General features: G+C 48.1%; 1 protein-coding gene across 2 annotated transcripts; it reads right to left on the bottom strand.

Annotated features, from left to right (window-relative positions):
- Nucleotides 1-1,993: 1,993 nt before the first annotated feature.
- On the bottom strand, nt 1,994-27,382 carry ITFG2 (integrin alpha FG-GAP repeat containing 2). 2 transcript variants are annotated; one of them, XM_077301800.1, is made up of 12 exons: nt 27,220-27,382; nt 27,013-27,108; nt 26,878-26,919; nt 26,305-26,482; nt 25,727-25,866; nt 24,802-24,953; nt 17,803-17,897; nt 17,238-17,291; nt 15,621-15,712; nt 15,137-15,254; nt 7,893-8,066; nt 1,994-2,541 (listed from the first exon to the last, which is right to left on the bottom strand). In XM_077301800.1, the coding sequence occupies exons 1-12, from the start codon at nt 27,313-27,315 to the stop codon at nt 2,396-2,398; spliced, it is 1,383 nt and encodes a 460-aa protein (XP_077157915.1). In that variant the 5' UTR covers nt 27,316-27,382; the 3' UTR covers nt 1,994-2,395. The 2 variants fall into 2 exon arrangements, with proteins under 2 accessions (XP_077157915.1, XP_077157916.1); XM_077301801.1 differs by lacking the exon at nt 25,727-25,866 and having other exon boundaries at nt 24,802-24,958.
- Between the last annotated feature and the right edge of the window lie 288 nt (nt 27,383-27,670).

Genomic DNA, 27,670 nt, shown 5'->3' with positions numbered 1-27,670 from the left:
AAATGCTAATGGGCTTATGTTCCTTGGGACTGGTTCTATTGCCCCTATTTCCAGCAGATGCTGGATGGCTTCGATCAGAAGGCGACTTGTACCTTGGAACCTGGAGGAAATGGTTGGATGGAAAATTCTAGAACAGGGGTAGTCAAACTGCGGCCCTCCAGATGTCCATGGACCACAATTCCCATGAATTGTAGTCCATGGACATCTAGAGGGACGCAGTGACTACCCCTGTTCTAGAGTCATGCTTTGCAACAGCCTCTATTTCCCAGCAATCACCTAGCGTACAGGACCCATGGTTGGTGAACTGAAGCAGCAGCCCTCAGTTTTGTTGTTGGTGAGGTTCTCTGAATAGGCTGAGGCTGGCCTTTTATGGTTCTTGGAGTTCTGATTTCAGTTCTTGTTAAGAGGTGAAGGAGCTATCTGGATTGCCATCTTCCTTTACAGGCAGTCCTTTTGAAATAAAAGTTTTGCTTTTTGGAAATGCATCCATCTCCTCACAAGCATCCTGCTCTCAAGGGGCAGTTGGGAGAAGCATCTCCTCCTAGAGGAGTCTCAAGAGTTTGTGACCCTGCCTACAAGGAGGAGGAGCTGATTCCCATTTGAGAGGACCACTGGGGAATATTTCTCCCTCTGGGAATTCACATCTCTTATTCCAAGTAGTGTAAAAACATACAAACACCAGACTTCAATTACACAGGAATTAGGCCAGACCTTTTTAGTTCAGTATAAATCAACGAATGGTCACGACTGAGTCTGAAGAACAGAGGACAGTGGCTCAGAAGTGGAGCCTCTTGCACATCATATATCTTTATTTCTTGAAATTAAATACCGCATACTCATGTATAAGCTGAATTTTTCAGCACAGTATTCACACTGAAAAAGTCCTCCTCAGCTTATACGTGGGTATATACAGTAATTTAAATAACAGCCTGCTCCCAGCCAGCCAATCAATGTACTGTTTTTGCAAACCTCTTGCAAGCTGAATCTTGCTCTGGCTGCTTGTAGGACAGCACTGGTTTGACTGAGGGACTCTGATCTTTCTTTTCCTTTTGCCTTCACTTCTTCCAAACTATTCTTTTGGTTTCTGGGGGTGGGGTGGGTTTGGGGATTTACATCTTTACATTTACATTTCTTTCTTCTAGTGGTTATTTCTTCTTTTTTCTGAGGGGCAGCATTGTTTGCCTTTTCTTCTTGGGGTTGTATTTCTTTTTAAAGTTGATTTTTATAGTTCTTTCTTTCATTATTGAATTTTACACTTCTTTATTTCAGTGTTTTGTTCTGGGGGGGGCACTGTAGTTGCAGTTAGAGTAGTCCATTCTCCTAGTTTGGTAGCTGTTGTTCTTGTTGTAGGAGGTTGCCAACTTCGGGTACTGTTCTGCTCTGATTTGCTGGCCCTCTTTTGCACTGACAGAGCTAGTTTACTGTTTTTCTTTGAAATAAATATTCAAAAACATTTAACCTACTGGTGCCTCAATTAATGTAAATTTACCAGTAGCTGCTGCGTTTTCCACCCTCAGCTTATATGAGAGTAAATAAGTTTGCCCAGATTTTGTGGTCAAATTAGGTGCCTCGGCTTATATGCGGGTCGGCTTATATGCGAGTTTATACGGTACAAACATGCCAACCCACTGCTTGGCCCCAGCCCTCACCCATTCGGGGGAGAAAGCACAGACCAGCTCTGTTACAGCACAATAATACAGACTGTTTCCCCACCATTGGCTTTTTCAGTTCCGCTTTCCAGCATTTGGGATTCATAACCACACAAGAGCACTCATTCCTAGCATGGCACAAAGGCTCTCTAAGAGTCTCTTTTCTTCTGTCACAGTGGTTGCTGGATAGGATTGTGCTAAAATGTAGCCATATGTCAGAGTCTGGATTAGTCTTCAAAACAATTCCTCTAATAGGGTTTTGATTCCTTCATTGTGAGGTTTGAACCCTAATCCTTCCCCAGAATTTCTACACGTTCCTCAACAAATCACAATCACCCTGAAGATCATTCTGCACACTTTTTATCTTTACTATTTTTCAATTTCCCCCCCGTTAACTGAATTTCAGTTATTACTGTCTGCTGCCTTTTCTCTTTTGCATCAGCATTTCTGGACATATAACAACTTTCTGTGCTTTAATTTAATTAGTTTCCTTTTTGTACTCTACATTTTTTACAAACCCAATGTTTTAGCAAAACGGTAAGTCTCTGATGTTCTTGCAGACCACGGCAACCCTGAGAGGAGAGCGAGAGGCATTTCCCAGCACTTGGAGACGACATCTGGTGGCACCAGTCCCCCCTCGCATCCATCTTCTGAATGCTGCTCAGCTTTGAAGCGCCTTGAAGTCCCCTCCTGGACGGTGGCAGACAGAGCCAGCAAGCATCGGGCGGAGCAACAGTGCAGCTGGCTCATATTGCCTCTTGGCTGTTTGTGTGGCCCTTGGGTGAGTCTGTTTTGCCCGGACACCTCAGCTGAAGATGGGTCTTCGACTGATGTTCTGGTAAGTACAGGGTGCTGTGAATCAGATCTTTGACAGCAGAAACATCATCTCCAGCTATGAAAGAAAAGCACACACATTACCACTAATGCTGATATCGTCACCATGGAAATGTGTATAGAAACTGCATGCTTTCTGCCCATCATGGGAGCACCTTAAAATATATGTTCTTGGGGTAACCTACTGTACACTATATAACCATCAGCCTGGATTCAAAAGGTTGTTCACTATCCAAAAGTGTCATTTTGCAGTCCTCAGTGAAAAGGAGAGGAAGAGGAAGATGGGGGAAATCAACAAAGGGACAGTGGAAACAAATGGCTTTCCTGATGACTGACATTCATAAGTGCCAATAACTGAACCACAAAAGGAAAGGAATGCCAGATAGAAAAGACGGTCTATGGTTGCTAACCCACCTCCACTCTGCTGTACATGGAACGGGGTAGGGCCTCTGTTTGCACATGATGTCAAGGCTCCTAAGGGAGTAGGTGTCCCTTCAAGGGCCCAGGCCCACTGAATGTGAAAGGCAAGAGCTGCCTACAATCCAGGGGCAAAGCAGGTATTAAAAAGCACACCCATTCATATATAATGTCCCATACACCTACCACTCCAGTTGATTGTTTTGAAGTAAAATCTCTTTATTTAAAGAACAACAAAGCAAGCATCTCTAGATCTCTGCTAAGACTGGCATCCCTGGAAATCATGCTCCTTAGCAAACCATGTCTCCCTTAGGACACTGGTTTGGGCATGAAACCTTCCAGATGCCTTCCCCTGCTGGTGCGCCAAAATCAAAAGCTGGTTCTGGCCAGGGCCTAACCTTCGGAAGCTTGGGAGGAGATAGCATGCTCCCATAACATCAAACAGTTCAAGGGCCAGAATCCCAGAGGCACTAAGCTAGGTACTTTCACATCCACCACAATGAATCACAAGAATTCCAAAACCTCTGTTGTTGCTGTTGTCAGGTATGAAGTCGTGTCTGACTCATCGCGACCCCATGGACAATGATCCTCCAGGCCTTCCTGTCCTCTACCATTCCCCGGAGTCCATTTAAGTTCACACCCACTGCTTCAGTGACAGCCACCTCATTCTCTGTCGTCCCCTTCTTCTTTTGCCCTCAATCGGTCCCAGCATTAGGCTCTTCTCCAGGGAGTCCTTCATTCTCATGAGGTGGCCAAAGTATTTGAGTTTCATCTTCAGAATCTGGCCTTCTAAGGAGCAGGCAGGGCTGATCTCCTCTAGGACTGACCGGTTTGTTCGCCTTGCAGTCCAAGGGACTCACAAGAGTCTTCTCCAGCACCAGAGTTCAAAAGCCTCAATTCTTTGATGCTCGGCCTTCCTTATGGTCCAATTTTCACAGCCATACATTGCAAGTAGGAAGACTATAGCCCTGACTAAACACACTTTTAAAATATATACATACATACATACATACATACATATATATATATATTATTTTCATAAAGATAGAAATATAGAAATAAGACAGTATAAGTTGTTAATACAAAGAAAAGTCTTCATTTGTTACACTTAAACCCCCTCCATTAAGTGTCCCCTTTTAGTTAAGCTTTGAGTTTGGGCTGGGAGGCACTGCGGAGATATACTTAATAACATAGATTTCCTATGTAAACTGAATCTAAGACCCCACATTAACTAAACAATGGTATGAACTTTTGCTCAAAACTTACAAACTTTTTCACATTTCCACCACATTTGAAAAAAGAAACCTCTTTATCACATTTCCAACATTTGTTAACATAGTTTTTAGCAATTTTAGCAATCACTTTTGGTGTCACATACCACCTATAAAACATTTTATACTTAACACAGTCGAAGACTGACAGATATTCAACACGGTATTTTCAGGTTTGAATTAAATACTTAACATTGAACATTACTTGTAGAACAATATGAACTTTGGCCATATAACAATACACTAATAAAGAAAAAAGAAAGGGAAAAAAACCCCCACTTTATCATGACATTTCCAGCACTTACAATTATATTGCCTTAAAAGTGTACAGAAGAATAAAGAAAAGATTTCAAGCATCTTGTTCATCCTTCCCTTTGCTTCACCTTTCCCTTCCCCAATCTTTTTAAGGGGATCTCATATCGAGGCTTACTGCACCTTGTTGTTCCCGTAGACTTATATTCTGTCCAGTTAGACTTTGGCGTAGAAAGTGCAGGTGTTCCTGCAAAATATTCACCGATGAATCTTGAGGCAGTTACACCTCCTGGACTCCGATCCAAAATGTATCAGTACAATTTTTTTCCTTGATAAGCTCCTTTACTTTCAAAACAGATCCATGTATCTTTTGGTTGATTCTTGTGTACTGTTGCTTTGAAATAGCTGTATGCCTTTTTTTAAAGGGTGTCCTTATCTGGGAAGTCATGTTTTCTGTGAGGCTCCGAAACCCCCTTTTCCATCTCCAAAATTTCAGATTTCTCTTTCGCTGATGATTTCCAAACTTGTTTAGTGCTGTCATCAACCACTGTTATTGGTCCATCAATCCTGTTAAAAACTTCTTCCTTGCCGTCTTGGATCTCCTTGAAAATATTCTTAATCAAAACTTCTGTAAATGCTTTCAGATCTTGGGTTTGTTTCTCTATTAGATAGGCCATTCTTTTTAACATATACATGTTTTAGGCTTATAAGTCAGCAGCTAAGCTAAGACAATATTGCAAATAGCCAGGAGAGGTCCTATACAGTCCTAGGCAAATGCGAAAGTCTGTTTAGTCCTCCGATGTTCTTCAGTGTAGAATGAAGAAAAACAAAACAGAAGACCAAAAAACGGCACGGAGATTAAAAACAGGGCAGTTCAGAACTAAAGCACTTTCAGTAAGTTGAATTTAGTATAGCCAAAAACGGGGGTCCTTTAAGAGCCGGTCGCATATCAGAATTTCCTGGCACTAGTAAATGAGGTTTTGAAGTCAGTGAAGCCAATAGTCTCGTCCTGGAGAAGAGTTCTCGCGAGATCTTCCCAATCACAGCTCTCATCTCCGGAAACCAAAACATCTGCTGTAAAAGCTATTGCTAGTTAATCTAAGTCCTCTTCTTCTACTTAAGAAAATTAGTCTGCCCCAAATTGTGGTGTCTACTCAGGCAGAGAGAGGGGGAGGGAAAGAGAGAGGTGAAAAGCAGCCCAGCAGAGCCCAGCTTTACTTGCTGTTGTTTAGAGAAGCGTTGATTAATGGCTTTCGTTGAGGCTGCCAGATGCTGTCCTCCACCCAGTCCACCTCATTCACTTGCAGTAAATAAATCGTAGAAGAGGGTTAAAGCAGTTTCTTTTAAGAGAGAAAGAAAGAAAAATAGTCCAAGAAAGAATATGGCAGTCATCCTCTTGTCCTGAAACGCTGACAGCCTGTTATCCGGGGAGATAAACTCCCTAAAGGATTGGAGAGGGCCCCAAGAGTTCACTAGGACTTCCTGGGTAGAAAAAATGAGGTGGGGTTTGCGTACCCCTCTTTTCTGCCAATTGCTTCCACAATTGACCCCTGTCAAGGTCCAGTGTGCACTGCAATCCCCTGAGGATGACATCTTTAGCCACACACCCCATTTAACGTACTTTTGTTGGCAGGGTGATGTCTCTGCTTTTTAGGATGCTGTCTAGATTTGCCATAGCTTTCCTCCCCAGGACCAAGTGTCTTTTAATTTCTTTGCTGCAGTCCACATCTGCAGTGATCTTGGAACCCAGGAAAATAAAATCTGTCACTACCTCCATTTCTTCCCCATCTATTTGCCAGGAATTGAGAGGGCCGGATGCCATGATCTTCGTTTTCTTGATGTTGAGTTTCAAGCCAACTTTTGCACTCTCCTCCTTCATCTGCAACAATAGGCTCTTTGGTTCCTCTTAGCTTTCTGCCATTAGAGTGGTATCATCTGCATATCTGAAGTTGTTGATATTTCTCCCTGCAATCTTGATCCCAATTTGTGACTCATCTAACCCCGCCTTTCTCATGATGTGCTCCGCATACAAGTTAAATAGGCAAGGCGACAGTATACAGCCTTGCCGAACTCCTTTCTCAATTTTGAACCAATCAGTGATTCCATGCCCGGTTCTCACTGTTGCTTCTTGACCTGCATATAGGTTTCTAAAGAGACAGATAAGATGCTCTGGTATTCCCATCTCTTTAAGAACTTGCCACAATTTGTTGTGCTCCACACAATCAAAGGCTTTAGCATAGTCAATGAAGCAGAAGTAGACGTTCTTCTGGAACTCCCTAGCTTTCTCCATGATCCAGTGTATGTTGGCAATTTGATATCTAGTTCCTCTGCCTCTTCGAAATCCTGCCTGTACTTCTGGAAGTTCTTGGTCCACGTATTGCTGAAGCCTAGCTTGTAGGATTTTGAGGTCCTACCTAGCTTGTAGGACCTTGGTAGCATGAGAAATAAGTGCAATGGTGAGGTAGTTTGAACATTCTTTGGCATTGCCCTTCTTTGGGATTGGAATGTAAACTGACCATTTCCAATCCTATGGCCACTGTTGAGTTTCCCTAATTTGCTGGCATATTGAGTGTAGTACTTTTACTGCATCGTCTTTTAAGATTTTGAATAGTTCAACTGGAATGCTGTCACCACCACTAGCTTTATTGTTGCTCAGACTTCCCAAGGCCCATTTGACTTCACATTCCAGGATGTCTGGCTCCAGGATAGTGACTATCCCATCGTGGTTATCAGGGATGTTAAGCTCGCTCTTGTATAGTTCCTCTGTATAATTTTGTCGCTTTTTAAAATCTCTTCTGCTTCTGTGAGGTCCCTACCATTTTGGTCCTTTATCATACCCATCTTTGCATGGAATGTTCTCTTCATATCTCCAATTTTCTTGAAAAGATCTCTGGTCCTCCCCATTCTATTGTTTACTTCTATTTGTTTGCACTGTTCATTTAAGAAGGCATTTTTTTTCTAGCTTTTCTCTGGAATTCTGCATTCAAAACCCCTGTAGGCAGATACTAAAGCTGATAGCCAAAAGCCAGTGATAACATGGCAATGGCCAAAGCTTGTGAGAACGGGGTTTTGACAGTACCTTGTTCTCTACATAGTCGAACAATTTGCTTCTTATAGAAAGTTTTGTTTATAGATATTACTGTGGGTGTATAAAAGCATCACAGTAATCCAGGTCTATGCCTCAACCACTCCTGCTGAAGAGGATGAAGTGAACCAGTTCTATGAAGCCCTACAACACTCCAGGGAATGGTAGAAGTCAGGAAGGCCTGGAGGATCATTGTCCATGGGGTTGTGATGGGTTGGACACGACTTCGCACCTAACAACAACAACAACATAAAAGCATAAAAACATGTATTTAACCTGCCATTTTAAACACAGCATTTCATCAATTTTCATGTGGAATTCTAACTGGGTCTAGGCCAAGCATACCCTCACTTTACCCCCGGGTGTATGAGGTGCGTCACTCACCCACACCCAGCTGCTGCAGAAGCTCTGTGTATTCGGAATTTCCCTCCAGGAACTTTGGCAGATTTGTGGATTCCATTCTCTCCAGCTGGACGTCCCAATAGATGTAGATCTTCTGATTGAAACTGACGTATACCAGGCAAGGGCTATTGCAGCCTCCTTTGCAGGCATAGAGACCTGGAGAAACGTAGGCAGAGGGCAGTCATGACTTAAGGAACCAGCATTGACATCCAGGGAGACCCAAAGAACAGCCGAGAAACCAAAGGTGGAACTTCAGGGAAAGGCCACATGCAGCAGAATGGAGACACCCAGAGCACCCGACCTCTTTGGGCTGCTTCAAAATCCCTGTATATTAACTGTTCCCTCTAAGTGAAAAACTAGAAAAGCATCCAAAAGCTCGGCTAGATCCAGTCATGCTGATGTTGCTTTTTTCCTTCCTTAAAAATGCAACTCTCCCCACCCAAACCTGACATGATCCAGCCGACTCCACCACTCATCTCTGTTCCATATCTGGGCCTGACTTCAGCGAAACAGAGAACGGGGAGAGGGGGCTCCAAGCCAGAGGAAGATGAAGCTAAATCTCACCTTCCCTGTACCATGCAGGGGAAAGAAAGATCTGAAGCTGCGGCTTCTAAAGATCCAAACAATAGGAACAGTCAGACCCAGAACAGCTGGGATCAGATCAAGTGAGGAAAGGGTTCAAAGCTGCCTTTTAAAGCAGATTGAGTAAACTCTGCAACACACAAGGGGTTTAAGTGGAGCCTCCTGTCAGGCACCTGTTCTCCAGTTCACATGCTCTTGCCCTGCTGCTGGTAGTTCTGTTGATTCTGATGTATCATTTATTCTGCCTAGCTGAGTGGTTTGAATTTGCTATTTTGTTTATGGTATCGTGGCGTGTTTGCTTGATCTATTCTACAAGAAGCAAATTTAACACATTTTATGCCTCTGCTTGACCAGAGTTCCAGGCTTTTCATTTCTGCTGGTGCTTTCTTAAAGGGGGGGGAATCTGTTGACCTTGAATAGTTGGTGTGTGTGTGTGTGTTTTAGAGCATACTAGGGAGTCTTACTGCTTTTCTCTTGGGGGCTTTGTAGTGTGAGAATGCTAAAGATTTACACCTGGCTCTTTGCACACCAAAGAGCTAGTGACCGGGTGTGTTTCTGTATGTGTGTATGGGTTTAAGAAAGATACCATTGCCTTGTTTTGCTTGATTCTTCAATAAAGAGAATTCTTGTCAACATTGAGTCTGCTTACTGGGAATTTGACTGGACTCTGACAGCTATGTGGTATCTGTAACTGCTCCGTGGAATTAATAAAATAGTAAGCCCCCTGTGGGAGGAGTCCGTCCATGATGAGCAAGCCCATCGATTGGGCTCTGGCCCCCCAACTGACAAGCGGAGGACCCAATCGGCTGGCGCGAAGCCCTCCGCTTGACAGCCCGCCTCCCAGACTGCCCACCCTCCACCGGAGCCTGCCTTCGCCTGCCGGCCGCCATTGCAAGCCTGGCAGCCAGCAGGCACGTCGCCACCCGCCCTACCACACATCTGCCTGACTTTGCCTCCGGCCCAACAGCGCCCATAGCCAGGCCCACGCCTCCCCACACAACCACCCTCCAGCCGAGCCTGCCTTCGCCTTCCGCCTACACTTAACAGCCTTCCCGCCGGCCAGCCACGTCCATGTCCGTCCGAGCCTCCACTGCCGCCCGGGGACCGACGCGCGCCGACTTCACGTCCTGCCTGCAAAGCCCGGCCCCAGCCGATCCACTACCCACCCACCTACACTGCGATGCAGGCTTCCTGCGCCTCGGCCCGCCATCTCATGCCTGCCGGCCACCCTGCCCTCGACTGCGCCGCCAGGAACCCCGCCCACACAGTCGCCCTACTACCGTGGGAAAACGATCTCCAAGGTACCCAGCCTGCCGCTCGCCTCCGCCACGCCTTCCCGCTACGCCCTCTCCCCCCTCTTTCAAGCCCTCCCCGCCCCTGCTCGCCTCCGCCGCCCCTTCCCACTCTGCGCTCTCTGCACTTTCGATCCCTCCCCATCCCCTCGGATTCTCGCCACACTTTCTCCCCCCCTCCTCCAACCCCTCCCCACCTACGCACACCTCCACTGCTTCCCGCCATCGGTTCTCCCCCCTCCCAAGCTCTCCACGTCCCAGCGCACCTCCGCATTCTCCCCCCGACTCCCACACACTCTCCATCAGCGCCCACCTCCAACACTTCTCCATCCTGCCTTCCTGGCCCTCTGCCACCTCTCCCATGCCCCCAACCACCCCTTCTTGCCTATCCCGCCACTTCCACGCCCCGCAGTCTACACCCCCACGCTGCTTCCTTCCTCCCAACGCTCCCTTCATCCTCCGTCCCTCCCTCCATTCTGCATTTCTATCCCTCTCCCTTCAACTCTTTCTCTGTGCGTCCCTTTCTTCCTTCCTCTCTTTCTTCCTGCCCATCTTCCTCCCTTCCTTCTGCCCCTACAGCCACCCACCCCGCATGCGCCCGCTGCATTTTGGCTGCAGCGGGCTTTATTCCTAGTTATAAATAAATCCACAAACAATATCTGAAAACCAGTGCTGAGGAGGAGATCCCTCACAGAAACAAGTCACAAGATCCAAGGGCAGATGTCAGCCACCCGCTCGGCAGACACCCCTGCCAACGATGGCTCCGTAAGTAAGCCCAGCTGACCTCTGCCAGCAGCTGCACCCCCAGCCTTGCCCTCACCAGGTGTCCTGCCTCATGGACCCCACGGAGACAGAATCACAGAATCATAGAGTTGGAGGGGGCCATAGAGGCCATCTAGTCCAACCCCCTGCTCAACGCAGGATCAGCCCTAAGCATCCTAAAGCATCCAAGAAAAGTGTGTATCCAGCCTTTTCTTGGAGACTGCCAGTGAGGGGGAGCTCACCACCTCCTTAGGCAGCCTATTCCACTGCTGAACTACTCTGACTGTGAAAAACTTTTTCCTGATATCTAACCTATATCGTTTTACTTGTAGTTTAAACCCATGACTGCGTGTCCTCTCCTCTGCAGCCAACAGAAACAGCATCCTGCCCTCCTCCAAGTGACAACCTTTCAAATACTTAAAGAGGGCTATCATGTCCCCTCTCAACCTCCTTTTCTCCAGGCTGAACCATGCAGTTGAACCATGCAGTTGAAAGCATTCAATCTTCCTTTTTCCGATGTATTCTGGAAATTGTGTCCCTTATGCTGCTCTCTGTTTGGAGACCAGGGCTTGGCTGCGTTTAGTCTTTAATTCTGAAACTGCCAGTTTTACTTCTCTAATGCTCTCAGAACTGCAGACTTCCAACTGGTTTAATTATACTGAGCAAAAAGTCGAAATGCTTGGCATCTCTTTGGATTCACTGGCCTTATCACCTGGAACATCTGTAAACCGCTCTGCGGGAGCGGTAAGGATAAAGGAGTAAGGGCATTGTGGGAGGAGAAAGAGGCGGGGCGAGTCTGGGATAAAAACTCGAAAGGGCCCCTCTGAGTGTCAGTCTGGGAGCCATGCAGCCCGTCCCAGACGTCAGCGGGCCGACCAGGTGAGCAGGCCGAACAGATGAGGCTTCAGAGCGGGGAAACGAGCTGGGCCGCTGCGTTGGAGCCCAGCGCTGATGCCGGGGCCTCATGGGGGAGGCGGCCAGGCAGGAGAGCCTTCAGTACCCGGCTCAGAGCAGGCCTGGCGCATCCCAGATGTTCCAGGCCTACTCTGGGCCTGGCGCCTCAGGGGGAGGGGAAGCTGGGCGGAAGAGGCTTCAGTGCCCCAGATGTGCTGAGCCTGGCACTGAAGCCGGCACCTCGGGAAGGGGGGCAAGCTGGGCGGGAGGCTTCAGCGCTGGGCTCAGAGCATGACCGGCATGTCTGCTCTGAGCCAGGCGCTGAAGTTCGGGCCTCAGGGGTAGTAGGCCGGGCGGGAGAGGCTTTAGTGCCGGATGAAGCACCAGAGTTCAAAAGCCTCAATTCTTTGACGCTCGGCCTTTCTTATGATCCAACTTTCGCAGCCATACATTGCAACTGGGAAGACCATAGCCTTGACTAAACGCACTTTTGTTGGCAGGGTGATGTCTCTGCTTTTTAGGATGCTGTCTAGATTTGCCATAGCTTTCCTCCCCAAGAGCAAGTGTCTTTTAATTTCTTTGCTGCAGTCCACATCTGCAGTGATCTTGGAGCCCAGGAAAATAAAATCTCTCACTACCTCCATTTCTTCCCATCTATTTGCCAGGAATTGAGAGGGCCGGATGCCATGATATTGGTTTTCTTGATGTTGAGTTTCAAGCCAACTTTTACACTCTCCTCCTTCACCTGCATCAACAGGCTCTTTAGTTCCTCTTTGCTTTCTGCCATTAGAGTGGTATCATCTGCATATCTGAGGTTGTTGATATTTCTCCCTGCAATCTTGATCCCAATTTGTGAGTCATCTAACCCCGCCTTTCTCATGATGTGCTCCGCATACAAGTTAAATAGGCAAGGCGACATTATACAGCCTTGCCGAACTCCTTTCTCAATTTTGAACCAATCAGTGATTCCATGTCCGGTTCTCACTGCTGCTTCTTGACCTGCATATAGGTTTCTCAACAGACAGATAAGATGCTCTGGAATTCCCATCTCTTTAAGAACTTGCCACAATTTGTTGTGCTCCACACAATCAAAGGCTTTAGCATAGTCAATGAAACAGAAGTAGATGTTTTTCTGGAACTCGCTAGCTTTCTCCATGATCCAGCGTATGTTGGCAATTTGATCTCTAGTTCTATGCCTCTTCGAAATCCTGCCTGTACTTCTGGAAGTTCTCGGTCCACATATTGCTGGAGCCTGGCTTGTAGGATTTTGAGCATAACTTTGCTAGCATGAGAAATGAGTACAATGGTGCAGTAGTTTGAACATTCTTTGGCATTGCCCTTCTTTGGGATTGAAATGTAAACTGACCTTTTCCAATCCTGTGGCCATTGTTGAGTTTCCCAATCACTTCATTCATTCTGGTGCTACTCAGACTACTGTCTGCTCATCCCCAGTAGCATATTGGACTCCTTCTGACCTGAGGGGCTCATCTGCCGGCGTCATATCGTTTTGCCTTTTGAAATTGTCCATTGGGTTTTCATGGCAAAGATACTGGAGTGGTTTGCCATTTCCTTCTCCAGTGGATCACCTTTTGTCAGAGCTCTCAGCTATGACCTGTCCATCTTGGGTGGCCGTGCATGGCATAGTTCATAGCTTCACTGAGCTACGCAAGCCCCTTCACCACGACAAGGCAGAGATACTTAAAGGGGATCCTGGTAAATAAACATCCTGAAATAATGGTAGAAACTATAGCATTCTGACAGGAACAAATGGCTGAACTCTCAGAGGAAGAGATGGATCAACCAGATATGCTTGAAAGCCCACCACTGGGACCAGCCCAGCTGAAGCAACGTCTGCCAGCCCCTTTGCCTTCGAGGTTACTTCTGCAAGTCTTGGTGGGCCCCTTCCCTGTGGTCCTTCTCTCATTGGTAAGTGGGATAAAAGGACAGAGAGCCTAGCCACTACACCAAGCTGGCCGGATCAAAGGGCAGAGTATAACCAAAAGCCGAGGGCAATAAACAGGGAAAAGGCTACCATGAAAGAGAGCTTATCAGATGAGACTAAACTGGTCACGTGACAAGTTACAGAGATACATCGGTGCATGGCAGAATTAACCACTTCTGACCCCTTGGATACTTACATATCCTCTTAAGCTTTGAAATACATTTCATCCGTCATAGCTGGGACCCTGACAGTGCCTGTCTAAGAAGGATGAAAGCTCGCTATACTATTATCACATCAATATGCTTTTTCCCCTTCTAGTGCAGAATCAGATTCTGGTGAAGCAGAAGAACGGGCATGGAGTTTAATGAAAATGTGCTCTCAGGAGCACACACCTCCCTTGACTACGGTGCTCTTGAACACCGGACCCAACTGCTAGGGTTTAGTGGAAGCAGAGTGCCGTTGGGAGATGATGGGTCACACGAACATGGAATTGGGGTCACTGTGTGTGGGCAGGTAGTTGTGAGTTTCTGCATAGTGCAGGGGTTTGGACTGGGTGACCCTAGAGGTCCCTTCCAACTCTATTATTCTATGATCCTGGACTGGCTCAGTCATACATCAATAGCATCTGTCAGGATCAGCTTCTGCTCTCTGCCATGTTTGATTTCAGTGAACCTAAGAGACTCCATCTTGTGTGCTTTGTCCTTGTTACCTTTCCCATGTAACCAAAATGCTTATGGCCCTGTAGTATCTCTTTGATCCCCCCCTTCCTTTGATCTCTTCGCTTTCACACTGCATAGTCTCCCTGCTGTGATACATTGATGCCAGTGTCCCTGTAAACAACTTATCTGCTAGCCTGAAGCGCCGGCCTGACCAATGCCGTGCTAACTCTGGCACCTTGGCAGGAAGTCTGGGATGGCACCTGGGTGAGAGAGTGACCCCCTCCCCTTGGGAACGGGTCTGGTTTCGGTGGGAGAATTGTATTGATAACTGCTTGCCTCCCCGATATCGAACAGTCTTGACTTCGAATGTTAAAGTGTTCAGATCTACTTCCAATTAAAGCTTTCTTCCTATAGAAGCCTGTTTGTGAGTTTAGTCTGCCCTTGACAGCATCACTTGATACAGCAGCAGCCATAATAAGGCCGCCTTAAGCGCAAATTAAAGGCATTCCTACAAAGCAGTTTCCTTGTGCATGGGCCAGGGCTGGTTCCCTAAAGCAAAAACACGGAAAAGCAAACAGACATCCCTACACACAGGGAGGGGAGAGTCGCCCCTGTCAAATCTACCCTTGGACAAAAGGTAAGCCTAATAGGCAAAACCCCTAATAGGCAAAAAAGTGTCCATGCCATAATTTGACTTTTCTTTCACATCGCAGAAAGGTAGGAGAAAGAACTGTTGGACACTCTGGTTACTGATTGACCTAACCTAGCATCATCCAAGATACCAGGTGGAAGAAGGTCTTTCTCAGCGCGAAAATGCCAGGGTTTGAATTGGGGAAATTATGCAGGCATAGCTGATACAGCCACTCCTGATAACAATCTGTTATAGACTTTTGTTCATGAGCATATGAAGCGGCCTTCTTATGGAGCAAGGCCATTGGGCTGTCTGTGCCAGTAACTGCCTACTTCAACTCACAGTAGTGCTGCAAGGTTAGCCATGGAGGCCTCTGCCACCAGAACACTGCCACTAAACGGAGGCCTCTTCAGAGCTCAGCTCTGAGCTGGGCCACAGATCTGCCAAGCACATAAGCAGCTCACCTGCACAGAAGGCGCTCACATTTTCATCTACCTGGAACCTGGCGACTGTCCGACTGTGGTCTATGATATACGTCTGGCCATCCCAAGCGCAAGCAATCACTTCCTCTTGGCCATTTCCCTGGAAGAGATCAGTCTCTAATTAGCACAGTTCTCTGTGACGTCTTGGGAATCCCATAAGGCTACATACTTGCAATGGATATCCATCCATCCATCCATCCATCCATCCATCCATCCATCCATCCATCCATCCACAGTATTCCTGCAATGAGCAGAGGTTTGGACTAGATTCGTGGCCTCTCCCAACTCTATGGCTCTATGATTAACAACTTAGCACCAAATCAGAAGGGCTGGTGCAAAAAGCTAGCATAATGCAGTCTGCAAAATAGGGAGGGGGAAAAAGAAATGTAACTTTTGCTTCTGCGGAAGTAATGCAAGTCTAGCTTCAAGACTGTAAAGTGAGGCAGCAATGGAGAATAGAACTCACAGTAACATCCAGTTTTTCCAGAGCAAAAAGCTGGTGGTCAACCTGCACTGACCACAGCAGCTTATCCGTCCTTTCCATCAGCTTCAGTGTTCCTGGGGGGGGGAGAGAAGGAGGCATGAGGCAGCTCTAACAAGAGGAAGAAGGACACTGTCACATTTTACGTCAGAACTGCAGCACTGGGGGGATTCTACAGAAGGTTGTCTCTGTTAAGACCAGTTTTCGACTGAAACACTAAACCAGTAGTGGGATTTGCGTCCACAAGAAAGGCCATGAGGAAAACGGGCCTCCTAAGAGCATGATGTCTGACAACACCAGGTTGCATTTCACAGAAAACATAGAAGTTAGCTTGTCAGTAGCAGCTCTTACGCTATCCCTGCATGACTAATGGGACAGGGCCTGACTCAGACCAGGGATGTCTCACAAGACGTGATCAGAGGAGAGAAATGCCCTGTAAGCTTCCAGGAGCATATGACTATACCCACTTGGGGAACCCTGAGGTAGCTGCCCTCTGATCCACCGTTGAAATCTGGATCTCCTAGGGCCCTCTGCCTCCTACCTGGACCTGCCCTCCTTGCTCAGGCTCCCTCAAGATGGCGACAGCTCCTAGCTACAGCTCAGACCTCTGGCTTAGCATCATAGGGCCTCCTTCCCCACTCAGGAAAGGGGGAAGCTACAAAGCTCTTCAGTAGCTCCTTTAACCTGGCTTGGGCAACACTTCCAGCAGCTCTGCTTCTTCCCTTGCAACTGGCTTCCCTTGCAATTAGCCGCCTTGACCACTCCTGCACTTGGGGCCTGACCTAGCTTGAGAGCCTCTCTGCTTTCTCCACAGCTGTGTCCAATAAACTGCTTCTGGCCCTCCTAGAAAGGCAGAGTCAAGCACACACAGACCCTTTCCTGGTGGTGATTTCTAGGCATCGTTTGAGGGCTGCGGCCTTCTTCTGACGCGCATGGCATGGGTGAGATATATTGGGGGGGGGGGTCCAGATTGAACCTAATGGTCCCAACATTTCCCATGTAAGCAAGAGAAAGAATACACAGGCTCTTGCTTCTTAATATCAGGGTCATGAGAAGCAGGAAGCATCCTAATTTTTTGCCTTGGCAACACAGGGGCAGCTGCGCACACAGCACATGGAAATCCACTGCCCACTCCAGGTGTTGTGACAATATACTAAATAGGGCTGATTCTAATTCCAGCTTCTGACAAGATCAGCCAAGACAGCCTGGGGCTATCCAGGTCAGGGGGGTGGACCCTGCAATATCCAGTTGCAGCCAACTTATGGTGACCCCATACGGCTTCCAAGGCAAGAGGTGAGCAGAGGTGGTTTGCTGTCGCCTGGGTGGTCTCCCATCCAAGTACTAGCTATGGCCAACCCTGCTTGACTTCCAAGCTCTGATCGTTTTGGGCTATTCTGGGCTACACAATTTGGGTCAAGCCCCTTCATGCTTCATGCCTAGCAACACACTAAAAAGGGATTTTATAGACCTCCCCTGTCAATAAAATCCCTTGCCACTGCTTGTTCCCAAGTGTGAGATTCTTTCTGTTACCCAGATACATAAACCCTTAATTGGGTACAAAGCGTTCTTTGTTAATTTCTCCAGGTATTCAGGAGGGCTTACCGTCCAACGTGCAGAGTGCAAAGAGACCAGAGCCATTGTGTTGCTGGATGCCCCCTAAAGAGACAAAAGACAAGGAAGGCAGCGTTGGGGAAGCAGCACCACCAGGGCCTGCCACATCCTAAGGGCTAGTGCCTGGATAAAGTCTTCCTGAGCTGACAGAGCGACTCTGTCAGAAAACTTGTGATGAAGCATCAAGAACATCTTATAAGATGCTTATGAGATGGCAATGAAGGGCACTGAAAAGGAATTCTTTGCAGCTACCGTTGCCTCTGTGAGCTCACACTCCACACAACTGTTTAAGCAATTAGATTGTTAATGCCCATGCTTTACTTTAATTCTGTTTTCAGACTTCTGAGTCATCCTACAACCCTAATCCTACTGCACTGCTTACTCAACGCCCCATCCACTGATTATATGGATTTACACTGTGTATTCTGCCTTGAGTCCAAGTGAGAAAGTAGACTAGAAATAACATAAATAAATAAGACAATGAGCCTAGAATTCATCTACATACAATTCCAGTTGGTTGCCTCATTTTGGAAGGCCCAGAATTTCTGCCACTTACCTCTGCCAATGTTGCCAACGAGATGGGTTGAAACGTTCTTGTTATGAATTCTGCCGGATGTTTGGTGGAGAATAACATCCCGGATTGGGGCTTCTCTAGAAGACAACAACACCTAGAGTTGAAAAGGGTACCTGCTTGTGAACATGCAGCATCCTGGAAGCCCAGGTAATGGAAACCCTGTGTGGTAGAAAGGAGGCTCCCATGCCTTCCACCGCTCACAAAGGGAAGCAGGGGCATTTTTGTCCATTTGTCCCTGGAATGGGGCCTGGGAGAATCCAGTGATACAAATCAAGGTACAAAATTAACAATTAAGATTCATGAGACATTTCTCCCATTTTTTAGTGTGCAGGAATACAGAGCAAGTGATTAGTAAAAGAGACAAAGCAGGATTATAGCTGAATATCAGGACTATCAAGAAGACAAAAGTAAGGACTACAGGGAAACCGATCTTCATAGGGCTTGGTCCCTTGGCCCCATATCATCTTCATCGCTCTCCTCTGTACCCTTTCAATTTTATCTACATACTTCTTGAAGTGAGGCCTCCAGAACTGCACACAGTACTCCAGGTGTGGTCTGACCAGTGCCGTATACAATGGGACTATGACATCTTGTGATTTTGATGTGATGCCCCTGTTGATACAGCCCAAAATGGCATTTGCCTTTTTTACCGCTGCATCACACTGCCTGCTCATGTTTAGTTTACAATCCACAAGTACCCCAAGGTCTCGTTCACACACAGTGCTACCTAGAAGCGTATCCCCCATCCAGTAGGCATGCTTTGCATTTTTCTGACCCAGATGCAGAACTTTACACTTATCTTTATTAAATTGCATCTTGTTCTCATTTGCCCATTTTTCCATTGTGTTCAGATGTCGTTGAACACTGTCTCTATCTTCCGGAGTATTTGCCAGTCCTCCCAATTTGGTGTTATCTGCAAACTTGATGAGTAGTCCCTCCACCCCCTCATCTAGATCATTAATAAATATGTTAAAAAGTACCGGGCCGAGCACCGAGCCCTGAGGTACCCCGCTACTCACCTCTCTCCAGTCTGATGAAACACCATTGACAACAACTCTTTGAGTGCAGTTCTCTAACCAAATCCCTATCCATCTATCTGAAAATCCAGATTGCAGTCCTTCAATTTATCCATCAGAACATCATGGGGAACCTTATCAAAAGCTTTACTAAAATCCAAGTAAATGACATCAACCGAATTTCCCCGATCCAGCAAACCTGTTACTTGGTCAAAAAAAGAAACCAGGTTGGTCTGGCAGGACCTGTTGGAGACAAATCCATGCTGACTTCCTTGGATCACCAAATTGTCCTCCAGATGTTTGCAGATCGCTCCCTTATCTTCCCCACAACAGAGGTCAGACTCACTGGTCTGTAGTTTCCTGGGTCATCCTTCCTCCCTTTTTTGAAGATCGGAATAACGTTTACTCTTTTCCAGTCCTCCGGGACATCTCCAGTCCTTAAAGAGGTTCCGAAGATGATGGACAAGGGCTGTGCAAGTTCTCTGGAAAATTCTTTGAGTACTCTCGGGTGCATTTCATCCGGACCAGGGGATTTGAACTCATCCAGTGCAGCTAAATGCCACTCGACAAACTCTCTATCCATGTTAACCTGCCACCCAGACACTATCCTTTGGCTACGGCCATCTCTAGGTAAAGGTAAAGGTATCCCCTGTGCAAGCACCGAGTCATGTCTGACCCTTGGGGTGACGCCCTCTAGCGTTTTCATGGCAGACTCAATACGGGGTGGTTTGCCAGTGCCTTCCCCAGTCATTACCGTTTACCCCCCAGCAAGCTGGGTACTCATTTTACCGACCTCGGAAGGATGGAAGGCTGAGTCAACCTTGAGCCGGTTGCTGGGATTGAACTCCCAACCTCATGGGCAAAGCTTTCAGGCGGCTGCCTTACCACTCTGCGCCACAAGAGGCTCTTTTACGGCCATCTCTAGATGTGCCTAAACACTTTGACCTGTGGGAAAAAACAGATGTAAAATAGGCACTAAGCCCTTCTGCTTTCTCTGCATCTTTCGTTAGTTTGTCCATCCGCACCCAACAGTGGGCCTATTGCCTCCTTTACTTTACGTTTGCTCCTCACATAACTGAAAAATCTTTTCTTGTTACAATGGGCTTCCCTGGCCAATCTTAGCTCACTCTCAGCTTTGGCCTTTCTGATGATTGATCTACAGTGCCTAGTAACCTGTAGGTACTCTTCTTTAGAGCTCTGTCCTTCCCTCCATTTCCTGAACATTTCCCTTTTCTTTCTTCGTTCCTCTTGAAGTTCTCTGTTCATCCAAATAGGTTTCTTAGAGCTCCTGCAGTGTTTTCGTCTTTCTGAGATAGTCATTGATTGAGCATGCAATAGCTCTAGTTTGAGTAGCGTCCACCCTTCACATGTTCCCTTCCCTTCCAGCATTCTCGTCCATGGTATGACACTCATCATGTCTCTGAGTTCATTAGTTTGCCTTACGAAAATCCAACATCCGCGTCTGGCTATAAGCTTCCTTGGCTCCCCATCTCAAAAGGAATTCTATGAGGACATGGTCACTTCCCCCTAGGGTCCCCACCTCCTTCACCTCATCCACCAACTCTTGCCTGTTGGTCAGTATTAAGTCCAGTATGGCTGAACCTCTTGTGGGTTCATCTACCATTTGATAAATGAAATTGTCAGCCAGGCAGGTCAGAAAGTTGCATGACTGAGGACGCTTCGCAGAGTTTGTTTCCCAGCACACATCTGGGAAATTGAAGTCACCCATGATGACAAGGTCCTGCCGCTTGGATATTTTCTCAAGCTGTTCACAAAGTGCAGCATCCATATCTTGTTGGTCAGGCGGTCGGTAGCAGACACCAACTAGCACACTGTTTGTTGTCCCCTCGCTTATTTTCACCCAGATACTTTCCACTGTAGATATGCTCTCCTTCACTAGAATTTCCTGACAGGTAAGCCCTTTCCTCACATACAGTGCCACTCCTCCACCTCTTCGATCTATTCTGTTTTTTCTGAACAGTTCATATCCATCCACCATTACATTCCAGTCATGAGAATCATTCCACCAAGTTTCTGTGATGCCTATTAGATCATACCTTTCCATCAGCATGAGAAGTTCTAGCTCTTCCTTTTTATTGCCCATGTTTCGGGCGTTAGTATAAAGACATCTGAATCCTTTTAATTTTGGTTCCCTATGAGCTGGCCTTGCCGGTTGGGCTGCCTTCGATCGTTTTCCTTCCATACACTCCCTATGTTGATCGTCTCCTTCCCCTTGTGGCGTCAGTTTAAAGCTCTCCTGATAAATCTCCCCAGGTTCCTGCCAAACACATTCTTCCCCAGTTTCGATAAGTGCAGTCCATCAGGTGCTAGTAGGCCTTCCTCAAGAAAGCCTATCGCATGGTCCCAGAAACCAAATCTCTCCTGCCGGCACCAACTACGCAGCCACTGATTCACCTCCATTATCTTCCTCTCCCGACGCATTCCTCTTCCCTTGACAGGCAAGATTGAAGAGAATACCACTTGTGCCCCCATTTGCTTGAGCTTCCTCCCCAGATCTTGATAGTCTTTTTTAATAGGAGCGATGGTATTCAGGGACATGTCATTCGTTCCCACATGGACCATCACAAATGGGTAGCGATCCGTAGATTTGAGGAGTTTGGGCAGCCTAATTTTCGCCCCTGGCAAGCAACACACCTCTCGGGTTAGGGGGTCGGGCCCAGCCACATGGCGATCCATTCCTCTTAGCAGGGAGTCTCCAATTACCAGTACTCTCCTTTTTTTTTTCTTCTCAACTCCATTTCCTTCTGTCCCCGTGGCCTCTTCCCTTTTTCTTAGAGTTTGTTTTGGGACCTCTTCCCTTGTTGACCCTTGCACCTCCTCTGCAAGGGCCTGAAATCTATTCTGGAGCTCCAAAGGCCCCGAGAACTGTCTCGCCCTTCGCCGTTCAGTCTTTTTCTGAACTGCCTGCAGAGGCTCCCTATTCTGGTCAATCTCCTTATCCTGTTCAGGACTGGTTGCATTTCTCCTTATCCTCTTCAGGACTGGTTGTATTAGTCTAGTTGGTGGGAGGGAAGAAGAGAAGGAAGCAGGGAAAAAGAAGAGGATACCGGGCTATTCAGAAAGGGACACAGTGTCAAGGGCAGACCAAACTCACAACCAGGCTTCTATAGAAAGAAAGCTTAAATTGGAAGTAGATCTGAACACTTTAACATTCGAAGTCAAGACTGTTCGATATCGGGGATGCAAGCAGTTATCAATACAATTCTCCCGCCGAAACTAGACCTGTTCCCAAGGGGAGGGTGTCATCCCCCACCCACACAGGTGCCATCCCATGCTTCCTGCCAAGGTGCCAGCGTTAGCACGGCCTTGGTCAGGACAGCGCCTCAGGCTACAGATAAGATGTTTACAGGGACACTGGCAGCAATGTAGCACAGCAGGGAGAACATGCAGTGTCGAAGCGGAGGGGAGATCAAAGAGATACTACAGAGCCATAAGCATTTTGGTTACTTGGGAAAGGTAACAAGGACAAAGCACACCAATATGGAGTCTCTTAGGTTCACTGAATTCAGACATGGCAGAGAGCAGAAGCTGATCCTGATCCTGACACACAGGAAATAGTGTTAATGTGTGGAGGAAATGAGATGCTCCACAACTCCTTCTGCCCCTCTCTCAATTGTTTAGACATAATGCTTATTCACCGATTAAAAATAGCTGAGGAGAGAAGGGAAGTGAAAGGCAAGGGATAAAGAGAAAGATACACCCAATTGAATGCAGAATTCCAGAAAAAAGCTAGAAGAGATAAGAATGCCTTCTTAAATGAACAGAGCAAACAAATAGAAGAAGAAGAAGAAGAAGAAGAAGAGTTGGTTCTTATATGCCGCTTTTCCCTACCCGAAGGAGGCTCAAAGCGGCTTACAGTCGCCTTCCCATTCCTCCCCCCACAACAGACACCCTGTGGGGTGGGTGAGGCTGAGAGAGCCCTGATATCACTACCTGGTCAGAACAGTTTTATCAGTGCCGTGGCGAGCCCAAGGTCACCCAGCTGGCTGCATGTGGGGGAGTGCAGAATCGAACCTGGCTTGCCAGATTAGACGTCTGCACTCCTAACCACTACACCAAACTGGCTCTCAAATAGAAGAAAACAATAGAATGGGGAGGACCAGAGATCTTTTCAAGAAAACTGGAGATATGAAGAGAACATTTCATGCAAAGATGGGTATGATAAAGGACCAAAATGGTAGGGACTTCACAGAAGCAGAAGAAATTTTTAAAAAGTTGCAAAATTATACAGAAGAACTATACAAGAGCGAGCTGAACATCCCTAATAACCATGAGGAGGTAGTCACTGACCTGGAGCCAGACATCCTGGAATGTGAAGTCAAATGGGCCTTAGGAAGTCTGAGCAACAATAAAGCTAGTGGAGGTGACAGCATTCCAGTTGAAGTATTCAAAATCTTAAAAGACGATGCAGTAAAAATGCTACATTTAATATGCCAGCAAATTTGGAAAACTAAACAGTGGCCACAGGATTGGAAAAGGTCAGTTTAAATCCCAAAGAAGGGCAATGCCAAAGAATGTTCAAACTACCGCACCATTGCACTCATTTCTCATGCTAGCAAACTTATGCTCAAGATCCAGAGGAACAAGAGATCAAATTGCCAAAATACATTGGATCATGGAGAAAGCTAGGGAGTTCCAGAACATTTACTCCTGCTTCATTGACTATGCTAAAGCCAATGATTGTGTGGAGCACAACAAATTGTGGCAAATTCTTAAAGAGATGGGAATAACCGAGCATTTTATTTGTCTCTTGAGAAACTTATATGAAGGTCAAGAAGCAACATTGAGAACCGGGCATGGAATCACTGATTGGTTCAAAATTGAGAAAGGAGTTCGGCAAGGCTGTATACTGTCGCCTTGCCTATTTAACTTGTATGCGGAGCACGTCATAAGAAAGGCGGGGTTAGATGAGTCACAAATTGGGATCAAGATTGCTAGGAGAAATATCAACAACCTCAGATATGCAGATGATACCACTCTAATGGCAGAAAGTGAAGAGGAACTAAAGAGCCTTTTGATGCGGGTGAAGGAGGAGAGTGCAAAAGTTGGCTTGAAACTCAACATCAAGAAAACGAAGATCATGGCATCCGGCCCTCTCAATTCCTGGCAAATCGATGGGGAAGAAATGGAGATAGTGACAGATTTTATTTTCCTGGGCTCCAAGATCACTGCAGATGGGGACTGCAGCAAAGAAATTAAAAGGCTCTTGGGGAGGAAAGCTATGGGAAATCTAGACAGCATCCTAAAAAGCAGAGATGAAAGTGCGTCTAGTCAAGGCTATGGTCTTCCCTGTTGCAACATATGGCTGTGACAGTTGGGACTTTAAAGAAGGCCGAGCGTCAAAGAATTGAGGCTTTTGAACTCTGGTGCTGGAGAAGACTCTTGCAAGTCCTTTGGACTGCAAGGCGAATAAACTGGTCAGTCCTAGAGGAGATCAGCCCGGACTGCTCCTTAGAAGGCCAGATCCTGAAGATGAAACTCAAATACTTTGGCTACCTGATGAGAAGGAAGGATGCCCTGGAGAAGAGCCTAATGCTGGGAGCAATCGAGGGCAAAAGAAGAAGGGGACGACAGAGAATGAGTTGGCTGGATGGAGTCACTGAAGCAGTTGGTGCAAACTTAAATGGACGCCGGGGAATGGTAGACAGAAAGGCCTGGAGGATCATTGTCCATGGGTGGGTCGCGGTGGGTCAGACACGACTTCGCACCTAACAACAACAGCAACAACAACAACTCCATAATTCAAAGCAGGACAAATACAACCACACAAAATCTCACAATGAACTATATAATGTAAGGATATTTGGCAGGTATGTTACACCTGTGCTGCCAAATGATTCTGGAATCTCTTCTTCCCCAAAATCTTAGTCACAACCCACATGCAGAGATACCGATGCTGCTGGAAGTGGTCTCTTTTGCCTTCCCTGGATCCTAGGAGACTCACCTGCTGGCTGAAGCACTGCCTGCCTCCCCGTCTGAGGGATGCAGGGGATCTGCCTTCCAAGTGCAGAGCAGGATTGCATAGCCACAGCCAGGCTGGGACACAATCATCTCAGGAGCACCATCTGGGCCTGGATTCACAGAGAGGCTGTCTACCTGTTCTGGCACAGAAGTAGAGAAAGGAAACCAGCTGGAATATCATTTGCCTTCAGAAGAGGGATCAGAGCTAGTGACAGCACAAATACCTGCTTTCTACAAGAACAGAAAACTGATCAAGAAAGAAAAGACTGAAGTAGGACTTGGAATGACAAGCTGCATTACAGATTATGTCAGCAGCACAGGCCAAACATTTCCACAAGTTTCTAGGGGAGCGTCCACATAACTGTTCAGGATCACAAAATCAGGATCACTGTTCAGGATCACAATGCCAAAATCAAAGAAATGCAAGCTAAATCAGGTTCCTACGCTAAGCCCCAACAACCGAGGGGAAATGAGAGGTCGTTTTGTGAGTCATATCTTTACCTTTCCAATTAATGGCATCCTTATGTTTCACTTCTTCCTCCTCCTTTGGCCACATCAAGTCTCCATGCCCCTACCCAAGGATCAGTTTCCCAGCAGTTTCCCCACAAGTTCATATAACTGAATGACAAAGGTTTGGCTATGGTTGTGTTGGATGGTGAAAATGGGCTGGGTCAGGTGCAGAGATTATGTGTGTGACTGCACAGTGAGGAAAGATTGCAGAAAATATTGAAGCTCTGTCAAAATCTGGCCCATAGTAACATGCTCTGTCAAAATCTGGCCCTTAGTAACATGCCCCCCACATATGAGCCCTCTAGGACACCTGGTTGGCCACTGAGAGAAACAGATGCTGCACTGGATGAACTCCTAGGCTGGATCAAACAGAGCTTTTCTGATGTTCTAATTCCTACCTGTCCATCCAGCAGCCATTTCTTGAGCAGTACCAGTTGCCCAGAAATATTCTCTGAACTCTCTGATGAGTCTTCCCAGCGAAATGCTCGTACCACACGGTCCGTATAGCCCACAACTAACTCATTCTTTCCATCTCCATCTGTTGAGAGCCAAAACAGCTTGTCTCACAACAATCACAATTCTACTGTGTGTCCATGCAAGAGACAGAATAAGTGGCACACACCCCCAGGAAATGCTACAATTCATAAAAGAACAGAAGCAAGTTGCCTGCTCAGAATAGTTATACAAACATATCCCCAACATGCTGTCAGGCTCAACGAGCAGACTAAGCGACCTAATCAATAATTGACTAATAGGTTTTAGTTAATTAATGGGATATAATGGCAGACTTGTTTACTCCTAATCGAGTTCAGAAATATGATCAACATAACTAACCCAGTATTCCTTCTCCTGTCTTTGCCGAAATGTCGAGGTCATGAGACGGGATGCTTGGGGGACATTCTGCTTCCGCACACGCCTGTGCCCCTCTCCCCCCGCCCCCCCTTCTCCACAAGCGGGCATCCATGCCCTTGCTCACCAATGTCACTGATCAACATGACCTTGGTGTTGGCAGGGATGTGCTGCTTGAAGCCCAGCTTCTGGTCCTCCGTCGTTGGGAGCTCGTGGTGGCCAGGGGCATCCAGGTGCTTGGAGGGGGGAGGCGTGAGGTCAAACAGGTGAAGCCAACCTTCGGCACTCATGGCAACAATCAGGTTCTGACAGAGAAGCTTTGTGGTCAGGCACGTGCAGCACGACAGGCAGAGGCCATGCCTGACAAGCCGGGCTTCCGCACAGGGGCAGGGGCAGGCCGCGAACAGAGCAGCACCGAGCAGGGCTCTGCTCGGAGCCGGTGAGGAAACCGGGAAGGGCCCAAGGAGCCCGGGCCGATCTGCCCCTGCGGGGGCTCACATGGCGCCGCCGTCCCAGGATCGCTCTCTTGGCACGGAGGGCGGCACGAGGGACCCCCGCCCCTTCCTCCGAGGGAGACGCCCACGATATTAGGATGTGTGTGTGTGTGTGTAGACACCCCCCTCCCTCCCTCCCTCCCTCCCTCCCAAGGGGGTGCAGCGGTGAGGGCGGGGGGCGCCTGGGGGGGGCTGTTCTTGCTTACCTGGCCCCGGTTGCACACGTCGCCCACGCCCACGGCGGTGAGCTGCAAGAGAGCGGCCTGACGTCAGAGCCACGCGGCGCAACGCCCCGCCCCCGCCCCGGCCCCGCCCCCCGCGGCCCCCGCGGCCCCACTGACCATGCCCTGGCAGGCGCGCACGGCCCACGGCTTGCTCTCGGGGCCCTTGAAGACCGACAGGCGCCCGCCGGTGTCGCCCACCGCCAGCTCGTTCCGCTGAGGGGGGGGAGAGAGAGAGAGAGGGGGGGGGGGCGTGAGTGGCGGCCAGGCCAGGCCAGGCGCCCCCTCAGCCCCCCCCATCGCCCCCCTCGGCCCCCCCCCGCGCACCCCATCGTTGTCGGCGTCGCCCAGGCAGACGGCGCGCGGGAAGAGGCTGCCGGAGAAGTCGAGCGCCACGCGCTGCACGTAGCTGACGGAGCGCATCGCCGCCGACCGCAGGCCGCGCGCCAGGGGGCGGGGCTCCGGCTCCCTCCGCCTCCTCAGCGCAGGAGCGGATCCCAGGAGGGAGGGACGCCGCCCCCAGCCCCGCCCCCAGCCCCAGGCCCCGCCCCCAGGGACGCCCGCGGCCGCCCGGCTAGGCAGGTGCCCGCCCAGGCAGCGGATTGACCCCCCGGGACCCCCCCTGTGGGCGCCTGGCGACCCCCCCCTCCCCAGAGGCCCCTCCGCCGGGATCCCGGGTGAGATTCCCGCGCTCGCTCTCTCTCTCGGCGGAGGCCTGCTCGGCCCCAGGACACCGCGGCGCACACTCGCCCTCCTTCGCCTGATGCAGCACGCAGGC

Source organism: Paroedura picta, chromosome 10 (assembly GCF_049243985.1).
Source record: "Paroedura picta isolate Pp20150507F chromosome 10, Ppicta_v3.0, whole genome shotgun sequence".
Classification (NCBI taxonomy): Eukaryota; Metazoa; Chordata; class Lepidosauria; order Squamata; family Gekkonidae; genus Paroedura; species Paroedura picta.
Note: the sequence above shows the minus strand (reverse complement) of the source record. Positions and strands in the feature narration are given on the sequence as shown.

What these genes read in the sequence shown, in the direction of transcription:
- ITFG2 (XM_077301800.1), bottom strand. Translation starts at nt 27,315, where the DNA reads ATGCGCTCCGTCAGCTACGTGCAGCGCGTGGCGCTCGACTTCTCCGGC. An exon ending in GGCAGTGCTTCAGCCAGCAG is followed by an intron (nt 17,898 to 24,801) that starts GTGAGTCTCCTA and finishes GTTGTCTTCTAG; the next exon opens with AGAAGCCCCAATCCGGGATG. An exon ending in TGTGAGCGCCTTCTGTGCAG is followed by an intron (nt 8,067 to 15,136) that starts GTGAGCTGCTTA and finishes ACGTTTCTCCAG; the next exon opens with GTCTCTATGCCTGCAAAGGA.